The sequence below is a fragment of the Diorhabda sublineata genome, chromosome 11, assembly GCF_026230105.1.
Source record: "Diorhabda sublineata isolate icDioSubl1.1 chromosome 11, icDioSubl1.1, whole genome shotgun sequence".
Classification (NCBI taxonomy): Eukaryota; Metazoa; Arthropoda; class Insecta; order Coleoptera; family Chrysomelidae; genus Diorhabda; species Diorhabda sublineata.
In genome coordinates this window covers 1,287,849-1,297,969 of record NC_079484.1, presented here as the reverse complement: position 1 = coordinate 1,297,969, position 10,121 = coordinate 1,287,849, and the positions used below count along the sequence as shown (strand labels likewise).

The 10,121-nt window shown below is 30.6% G+C and overlaps 3 protein-coding genes across 3 annotated transcripts; 2 read left to right on the top strand and 1 right to left on the bottom strand.

The window, feature by feature from the left end:
• Positions 1–2,788: 2,788 nt before the first annotated feature.
• LOC130450495 (synaptic vesicle glycoprotein 2A-like) lies at positions 2,789–6,560 on the top strand. The gene is made up of 7 exons (XM_056788900.1): positions 2,789–2,911; positions 3,393–3,717; positions 3,785–4,312; positions 4,514–4,706; positions 5,384–5,594; positions 5,665–5,868; positions 6,469–6,560. Exons 1-7 carry the CDS (start codon positions 2,848–2,850, stop codon positions 6,522–6,524), a joined length of 1,581 nt encoding a protein of 526 aa, XP_056644878.1. The 5' UTR covers positions 2,789–2,847; the 3' UTR covers positions 6,525–6,560.
• Positions 6,561–6,573: 13 nt separating this feature from the next.
• LOC130450494 (putative peptidyl-tRNA hydrolase PTRHD1) lies at positions 6,574–7,189 on the bottom strand. The gene has a single exon (XM_056788899.1). It carries the CDS (start codon positions 7,131–7,133, stop codon positions 6,768–6,770), a length of 366 nt encoding a protein of 121 aa, XP_056644877.1. The 5' UTR covers positions 7,134–7,189; the 3' UTR covers positions 6,574–6,767.
• Positions 7,190–7,428: 239 nt separating this feature from the next.
• Positions 7,429–9,973, top strand: LOC130450493 (T-complex protein 1 subunit beta). The gene is made up of 4 exons (XM_056788898.1): positions 7,429–7,560; positions 7,719–8,028; positions 8,482–9,147; positions 9,202–9,973. The coding sequence occupies exons 1-4, from the start codon at positions 7,558–7,560 to the stop codon at positions 9,825–9,827; spliced, it is 1,605 nt and encodes a 534-aa protein (XP_056644876.1). The 5' UTR covers positions 7,429–7,557; the 3' UTR covers positions 9,828–9,973.
• The last annotated feature ends 148 nt before the right edge of the window (positions 9,974–10,121 follow it).

Sequence of the window (10,121 nt, the reverse complement as noted above, 5' to 3'; positions counted from 1 at the left end):
CGTATTAATAACCGATCGCCCTGTATATACCTTTCGGAAGTACTTCGGTTTTTATTCGTCGAACCGAATATAAAATCAATACCGAGAAACGTCATGGCGCTACTACAAATCACGTTTTCTATTTACAAATTTCGTTTTCCCCGTAATTGAAGAAAATTTTCCGGGTCCGAAAGAGCTTTTCCGCATACCTTAACCCGAAAGCTCGTCGAGGTATCTTCCTGGAAAATTTTTGTAGTAGGAGAACATAACTGTGTAAAGATAAGGGATTTCCAAGTGGAATTTCCATTCCTTTTGGCGTTAAACATTGCGCAGTTCGCGTCGTTAATCTGATTGGATCGATATTTATGCTTGTTTGCATGTTTTCCACCATATCTTGTTTAGATTTAGTGTATAAGAAAATTTTGTTTCGATATTTCGATTGATTTTTTTTATTACCCCTCGTATTTCCTCATTTACCACATTAAACATTCTAATTACGTTTAATCTTTTAAGATAATTGCTAAATGTTTTTGTTTTCGACATTCTCAAATTCATTCAAGGTTTTTCACCACAAAAATTATTAAGTTTTGTAATCTATATAAGCCTTCACAGTAAAAAACAAATTATGAAATTAACATGTGTTTATTAGCAAATGATAATTTCGATTTCTACAAACTAATAATTATTAATACTATTTTATTCCAATAAATATATCCTGTCTTTTATTTCGTTTATTTTTGTAATATTTGTAAATATATAAATGGAGATTTGGCAATACTGCTATATGTACATGATCCATAGACGTATCGTATAAAAAACCATAAAGTTATACGGACTGCCCCGCCTCTTATTATTCCGAGCAAAAGTAAAGTGACAAAACATCGATTCGATTTCACTTCAATAAAAATCGATTCCAATACGTGCGTTTCAATTTTCAATATATAAACATTGTAAACATTATTATCCGATTCTTGCTTTAGGAATTTATAACCTATTTAAATAACTTCAAAAAAATATCATAAAACGATCAAAGTTCAAATACTTGTAAAAGAATCGATAATCATTCTAAAAAACTCGAAAACTCTCTTCGATTCTTTTGTAGTCATTGAAACCAGCCGAGTTAATTTAGAATCGTGCATAGTCGTGGAAGATCGTTTTATCACTTTCTCGTTTGATACACCAAGATAATTATTTCGGAAAATAATTAAAAGCATTGTTTAGTTTTTATATATCCCATAGAATAGAAAAATAAATACTAAACCAATTTCTTCTAGATCTACTATTATATTAATAAAATTTTAAAGTTTCCAAAAAACTATGTTTTTGTAGTACGCCTGATCACGTGACACATATAACGTCACGTATTCATATAACCACAACAAAAAAATGCTGTTTTGGTTAATTTCAATATTTTTATTGGTTATAATGGTATGTAGTACCACTTTGTACTAATGCATCTACAAAGTGAATCAAGGAAAATATATAGAAGCATGTTGATGATTATGATACAGAAATCTGTCACTTGTCAACCCCCTTCTTTCCACTCCACCAACCTGAATGGGAAATTCGACATGTTTATTATTTCACTTGTCAAAACAATTGAAGAAACCGAGGAAAAGTTACAAAAATATCGCTTCAAATATTCATTCTCAAAATGTCTTTATGATTAAGTTAAATGAAGACCAAAATTCAGAACAATTATATCAAACATAGCCTCAATTAAAATAAAACATTTCTCCTTCAATGGAAAATCGTATCCTTTTTTTCACCTCTTTCTATATCCTGCTTTCCTTTCATTAAAGCTATTGGCAGGCTTTCTATGGAACTTTCGAAAGTGATCAATAATTACAGGAAAAAAAAATGATAACCCATTGGTATTTTAACAAATTAAGAAACAATTGTTATTGTATCAACTTTCCGCTTTCCCAGGATAGATTACTCCTTAAACGTTTCCGGCTGAAACCCGCAATAGGTCTGTGAACAGGAGAATATGTTTTAAAAATGGTAGTGAAAAGCGGATCGTTTTCCATTTCTCTTTTATAGAAAGCATAAATTGATTATTAGCTATGAAAAGTTATCAAATGAAATAATTTTCTATTATATTAAATTATATTAATAAAATAATAAATATTATACAGTGTTTTCCTTTTTAACGTATTCTATTAGAGTGTATAATTGGTTGCCTATTTTTTATGTGTTTAATTGGTTGTCTATTTATGGTGTAATACTGGAATTGAATTTCCATTATAATTACATACAATATTGTATTCGCAAGAACTGTAACAATCATTAAATTATAAAAAATATCGTAAAAATTATGTTATTAAATAGAAAATCCTACTTAATTATATGTGATTTTGTATTAAAATATTTACCGAGATATATCTTGGATAACAGGACGATTGTTGAGTTAATTTTTTGATAAAAATTATATACAAACATGAAACGAGAATAGTTTAAAACTTACAGGGTGAGTCAACCTTAATCGAGCTAATAATTGTAAAAATACTTATATACGAGGTGTGATCGAAACATAGGTTAAGTCAAAAGTTTCGAAGTGCTATTTTTAGCTCTATTTTTTACTGGTACGAGATTTTGGCTTATTACTAATCCTTAATTAGTTTAAACGAAACGGTATAAGCACTTTTTATTATTGTTATTTTTTAAGTTAACACTGTACTTGTCAAATTGATATTATTTATTCATGAATCATATCGCTTATCATTATTATTATTAGCAAAACTTATGATAGCTGATTTATGACTTATTATAAATTAAAAAAAAAAAATAGATAAGATCTAAAAACATTGTTTTTCCAATGGGTTGCATAACATATGCATATTCAGTTAGTTAATTAATTCGAAAGAAATGACAGCGATGGAAAAAAATGTCGCGGGAAGAAAAACTTTTGAAGAAGCCATCAAACTGACAGGTAAGCAAAATCGAACGACAAATAATGTTAATATTTAATATTAAATTATACACGTTAAGACCCAGTGTAGTTAATACCAAATTTTTCATTTTATATTTTTCCTCAACACTTTCGATGATCAACGTTCAGTTATCCGTCCGTCTAATTTGAATGATGTCTTCAAATTATTCTACACGCGAAAAATCAATTTTTTATATTATTATATTTATGTAAATTATGAATCTTTTATTCCATTATTTATAAGCATTTTCAAAAAAAATCACATAAAAGCGTGATACACTATAAAATATAATTTAACTATAATTTAAAAACGCGTTAAAAAATAAAAAATTAGAACACGAAAGATTCAAGGTTGGTGCGTCTGACATCGGAAGTTAGGAATATTAGAGTTGGGAACAAAAAATAATGTGTTAGTTAAATTATAACTATATATAATTTTAACGGGAAATGTTTACTATTTACGATGTTTTAATGCTTGTAGGTTTTGGAAAATTTAATTTCTTCGTTATACTAGCTACTGGAGGTAGTTTAATGTGCGTTATAGTAGAAACAATGTGCGCTATGTTCATAACACCAGCGGCGCAATGTGATTTAGAGTTGAGTACGTTACATCAATCCCTACTTTACTCTATGAGTTTTTTGGGAGTCGTTACCGGATCTCATCTTTGGGGGTATTTGGCGGATACTAAGGGCAGAAAGATGGTAACGATGTTATCTCTTATCGTTAGTTCGATATTTAGTTTTATATGTAGTTTCGTAACAGTGGCGTGGTTATTCATTTTATTGAGGTTCCTGAACGGATTTTTGTAAGTAAAATCCTCCAAATAAGTGAGGTACGTTTTAATAGCGATATTACGTTGTTTCAATTTTCAGTATCGGAGGTTCCTCGGCCATTATATACGCTTTTGCTGGCGAATTTCACGATAACAGATTTAGGCCCAAGGTCGTTACGTGGATAGCCACTTTCGTAGCTTTCGGTAACATTTACATACCCGGTATGGCTTGGGTTATACTTCCCCAAACGTGGTCCATCAATTTACCAATAATCGACGTCGCATTTAGACCGTGGAGATTGTTGATAATAATTTACGCGTTACCAAGTCTATTTTTCGTTATATTGGTATTTTTTTTACCGGAAAGTCCGAAATATTTGATGACGCAAGGAAAAAGTGAAGAAGCTATTTGTATATTGAGACAAATATTTGCTATTAACAATGGAAAAACCCGCCAAGAATATCCGGTTAAGCAGATTATTTGGGACGATAACGAAACGGCAGTACAACGTAAAAAAGATTCTGGCATATTGAGTTCGGTGTGGCAACAAACTGCGCCTGTATTTAGGAGAAAGTATATTTTAAAAACAATCATGGTCTGCTATCTTCAGTTTGCTATATTTTTCACGTAAGTAAACAATATTTGATTAACAGTTATTTATAAAAATGGAAATCCCACCTCTATACATGAATATAAAATAATTTAGCGGTTAGCGGTTAAAAGTGAAGATGGCGCTACTGTCAATTTAATTAAAACATATTTATATCGAAATATTTCTACCTACTATACAAAAAACGCACGATTTACTACATCTAATAAATGTTTTAGTACATCCACAGTGATTATGTGGTATCCACAGATATTAAATAGTATGAGTGAACTTGGAAAGGAAGTTCCAAATAACGAAGTAACAATGTGCAAAGCAGTTGAAAATATTAGTAACAATGAGTCGGTACAAATTTTAACCGACAATTACTTAACTGATATAATAATCCAAAACGACGCGATTAGATCTATCGAGGTAAGGCCATTTCATATGTACACCCTGTAAACAGTGACTCCAGTTAAAAATAAAAATACTTTCCAATTTTTTTTTGTAACAATTTTACTATACAGACAACACGCAAGGACGCTAGAAGAATAGTTGCAAGATTTTTAATATTTATTTCCCAATGATTCTACTGTATAGGCAACACATTATACAATAGTTATAAAGGTGGGCTTGCACTTTGTAGGATTTTCAATGTTTATTCCGCAGCGATTCTAATGTATAGGCAACATATCATACAATATTTGTAAAGACGACTTTACACCACGTAAAATATGTGACGTTAATTTTGCAACGATTTTATTGTATAGACACTTTAAACGTTTGTTTCATAATAATTCCACTAAATATATGAATTTTGCAATTTTTCGAGGTTGATTTACATCACTGCAAAGTTCTCTGCTGGAAATACGTTTATTTGGCATCAGTTCTAGTGTATAGGCAATACGTTATACACGTGGTAGAAGACAAATTCACACCAGAACAATTTTTTTTACTGAATATACAATATTTAAAGCAGTAGGAATCGAAATAACATTACCGTAAATATTTTTTTGCGTTTTTCTTTTCAAATTTTACTATACAAGCAACGAAGTATTTATATCTAGTTGAAAGCGAATTTAAACTGTTATAATTATTGATTTCAACAGGGTGGTAAATGTAACGACAATATAAACGATGAAGTTTTCATGGTATCTCTCACGATCGGATTATGTTATGTTATTTGTTACATCACTATCGGAAGTCTTATTAATTTAGTAGGTCCGAGAAGACTTTTAGCACTTTTTATCATATCCGGAACCGTTGCAGGTATATGCGCTCAATTACTGAGCAGTTACACGTTTATTCAAATCACTTTAGGTAAGATCTTTATACATAGACTTTGGGTAATTATTTTTTATTGATAAACGTTAAATTATTTGTTCTGTAGGAATATTTTTAATGTCCGCCCCTGGTATAGGTATAGTTAACGCTATAGTTGTCGATTTGTATCCGACTGAAATAAGGGGAATGGCGCTGGCGGTTTCTTTGATGTTTGGAAGATTCGGTGCCATGTCGGGATCGTATGCTGGTGGAAATTTCTTCTACGATTTCTGTGATTATGTGTTTTATATCATCGCCGCCTTTCATATTCGTAAGTGTTGTGAACAAATTAAATAAACACGAAAAAATCAAACTTATTATTATCAATATCACATTCAGAAACACACATTTAGGATTCATGTTAATTTTCCTCGTCTCTCTCTCTCTCGTCCAATTTGTTTTTTCAACATTTTTAATTTGAATTCATTGTTTACATTATAACGAGGTTCAATATATTATTCTTCTTTTTTGTGTAATTTAGCCCTTACCTATATAATTACGCGAACATTTATCTTGTACTGTAGTTTTTTTGAGTAGCTTATGAGGAATTTCTACGGGCTCATACTGACTATAAAAAAGAAGAAGACTAATGAAATTGCAAAATGGTGAATGTTTTTAATTTTCATTCCTGTCGTAATAATATAGAACACCCTATGTATTACAATATATTTTGTTTTTACAGTTACCTCGGACTTTATTACTACTCCATTTATAAATTTCACTTACTTTTAGATTTAAAATTTAATATTGTCACCATATTTTTGCCAACTTTCGTTTTTATGTTGTTTTTTCTTCTAAAACTAGATTTTGAAGTAAAATCAACAGGGCATTATGGGACTACTTATTTATTAATTTATTTATTCTCTTTCAGTTGTTATAATTGTCATTAAACTGTTACCTTCGCCAAAGTCTTCAATGAAGACATAACACAATCAATTTCAATAAATAAACTTTTAAAATATATTTTTGTCTTTTATTAACCTTCATTCTTATTAAATTGACATTATTCTTTCACAAAAATACAATAATTAAAGAAAATATATTGGTAATAGTGTAAAAAAAATGATAATTAAATTATCTATAAATGATTCAATTTACATTCAAATTCATCAAAAAAAACAAGACATTCAATGAACAAAAATATATTTCATTATATAAAAGCAATTAGAGTTACGTTTTAAATAATTTAAATTTTTTAAAATACTTCTGAATATCTTCTTTCGGGTAAGGTTTCACAACTAAACAGGTAGGTATATTTTCTGGTTGTTCAATCCACAATTTATGTTTTACATTATTTTCTTCTAATTTATCTTTGAGACCTATCAAATTTTTTTCATCAGAAGCTTCCAATACAACTTTATGCATGTTATCTAGGTCTTCAAGATATCGTTGAGTGTGCTCGTCTACATAAAAAAGATGCGTTACGGCTGTTACTGCATGACAGGCTTGAGCTATAACTGCACCAACGGGCCATTCTAAAGATTTAATCAAATCGCTACGTACAACTACATACTGAACTATATTTGAACCATTCATATTTAAGCTAATATATAGAAAAATTTTTAATTCAAAACAAATAACTTAACCTAGTGATATTTCTTCTTTTTTATTATTCTATTATATTTTGGTAGATACCGAAGTAGTTCGAAATGTCAAATTTTTTACATGTTATTTTTAACTGATTGTCTACGGAAAATAAACCTAAAAATCAAGACAAATTATCACTTAATACATATAAAAAGATCTAAGAAGCGAATGCTTGAAGAAAATTATGAAATAAATATAAATTGAATATTGTTCGTTATCTACATAATTGATACGAGGTTATTGTAATCAAGAAAAAGAAGAAGACTCCACACCTCTCTTCATGTGGTTGAAATCTATTAGACTTCTGACGGATCTGAAGCTATACTACGATTTTATTAATTTAGAGTAAAACAAGAAAAATAATTAATTCAAAATGGTAAGTTTTAAAATATTTACTTTTTACATTTATTGATAAATTCTATTGAAACGTTGAAATAGGATTCTTTAACATAAACACAATACTTTGTTAGTCAGGTGCTACACCGGCAGCACACGTGCTATTGCTAAAAAATACATAATTCTATTTTATTCCAGGTATCTTTGAATCCCCTAAGAATTCTCAAACAAGAAGCCGAAGAAGAAAAAGCCGAAATCGCTCGTCTTAGTAGTTTCGTGGGTGCTATAGCTATCGGAGATTTGGTTAGGAGTACTTTAGGTCCTAAGGGTATGGATAAAATTCTAATATCCAGTGGAAGATCTGCGGGATCTGTTGAAGTTACTAATGATGGTGCTACTATACTCAAATCTGTCGGTGTGGATAACCCTGCTGCAAAGATTCTTGTAGATATGTCAAAAGTACAGGATGATGAAGTAGGAGATGGAACCACGTCAGTTACTGTTTTAGGTAAGACATTTAACTAAATTATTATCGTCCTATCAATGACTTTTCTTGGAAAACACAAAAATGATATTAAATTATATGATTCATAAGCCTAATACTGTTTATTCCTTTTGGACTGAATTTTTATTGTAAGAAAGTGTTATGTCAATTAGTTGATGGCATTCTAGGAATATTTCTGGAAATTTTCACTGAGTGAGAATAAGATTAATCTAAGGGGTTTGTAAATGCGCTACTACTCAAAAATATTTGCTGTGCTTTCCTATGATAGAGTTTGGCATGTAAAATTCAATTTAACCCCTTTTCTTATTTAATTATTGGTTTTCTGGGTACCTTGTAAACATTTAGTGTCTATAGATTTTGAAAGACCAACTTCAACTTGATTCTTTGTAAGATTATATACATGTTAGGGTGGGGTATATGTTCTTAATTTTTTATCAACAATATCATTTATTTCAGCTTCTGAACTTCTAAAAGAAGCTGAGAAACTTATAGAGCAAAAAATTCATCCCCAAACCATTATTGCTGGTTGGAGGAAAGCGGTGGATATAGCTAGGAAAGCCCTTTTGGACACTGCCAAAGATAACAGTTCTGATATTGAAAAATTCCGTGAAGATCTGATGAACATTGCCAGAACAACATTGAGCTCGAAAATATTGTCACAACATAAAGAACACTTTGCAAAATTAGCTGTAGATGCAGTTTTAAGACTCAAAGGTTCTGGTGATCTACAATCTATTCAGTTGATAAAAAAAACTGGTGGTACATTGGAAGAATCATTTTTGGACGAAGGTTTTTTATTGGACAAAAAACCGGGGGTACATCAACCGAAACGTGTAGAAAATGCAAAGATTTTGATCGCCAATACACCAATGGATACTGATAAAATCAAAGTGTTTGGATCACATATTAAAGTCGATTCTATGGCGAAAATAGCAGAACTGGAATCAGCCGAAAAGGAAAAGATGAAAGATAAAGTTAACAAAATTCTGAAACATAATGCTAATGTGTTCATTAACAGACAACTAATCTATAATTATCCAGAACAACTTTTTGCCGATGCAGGTGTTATGGCCATTGAACACGCCGATTTTGATGGTATTGAAAGATTGGCACTTGTTACAGGTGAGTAAATTAATAATTTGCATTTTTATATAAAAATTTCATAATTATTTCTAGGTGGAGAGATTGTTTCAACTTTCGACAACCCAGATCTTGTAAAATTAGGATCATGTAAACTTATCGAACAGATAATGATTGGAGAAGACGTTCTTTTGAGGTTCAGTGGAGTAGCTTTAGGTGAAGCTTGCACCATTGTAATAAGGGGCGCCACACAACAAATAATAGACGAAGCTGATCGTTCATTACATGATGCATTATGTGTATTAGCTGCTACAGTTAAAGAAAGTAGAATAGTTTATGGAGGAGGATGTAGTGAGACTCTAATGGCCACGGCAGTTTCAGCTGTTGCTGCAAATACGCCAGGAAAAGAAGCTGTCGCTATGGAAGCATATGCCAGAGCTTTGTTGCAACTACCTACTATTATTGCGGATAATGCAGGATATGATTCCGCGCAGTTGATCAGTGAATTGAAAGCTGCACACAACAGCGGTCAACATACCATGGGACTCAATATGGAAAAAGGCGAAATAGGAGACATGAAAATTATGGGTGTTACTGAATCGTTTGTTGTGAAACGACAAGTATTAATTTCTGCAACTGAAGCAGCTGAAATGATCCTTCGTGTTGATGATATCATTAAAGCGGCACCAAGAAAGAGAACTGAAGATAGAGGAATGTGCTGATGAGGAATTTTCGCTTTTTTTTTCAATTTGAAGCTTTATGTTTTTAGTTTTAATTTGCATCTTCATATTCTCACATCTTATTCTTACAAATGTTTCTAATAAAGCTACATAATCTTATATTTGTTTCCTCGATTTACCCTAAAAAATACCGAATAACTTATTTTCTTGTTATATAAATTTAAAACAAATATTACAGAAAATATCTTCAAATAAATACCATTATTTCCTAAAAAATTAATACTGCATATATTTATAATTAAAAATATTTATTGGAAATAATGAATAATTGGTAGT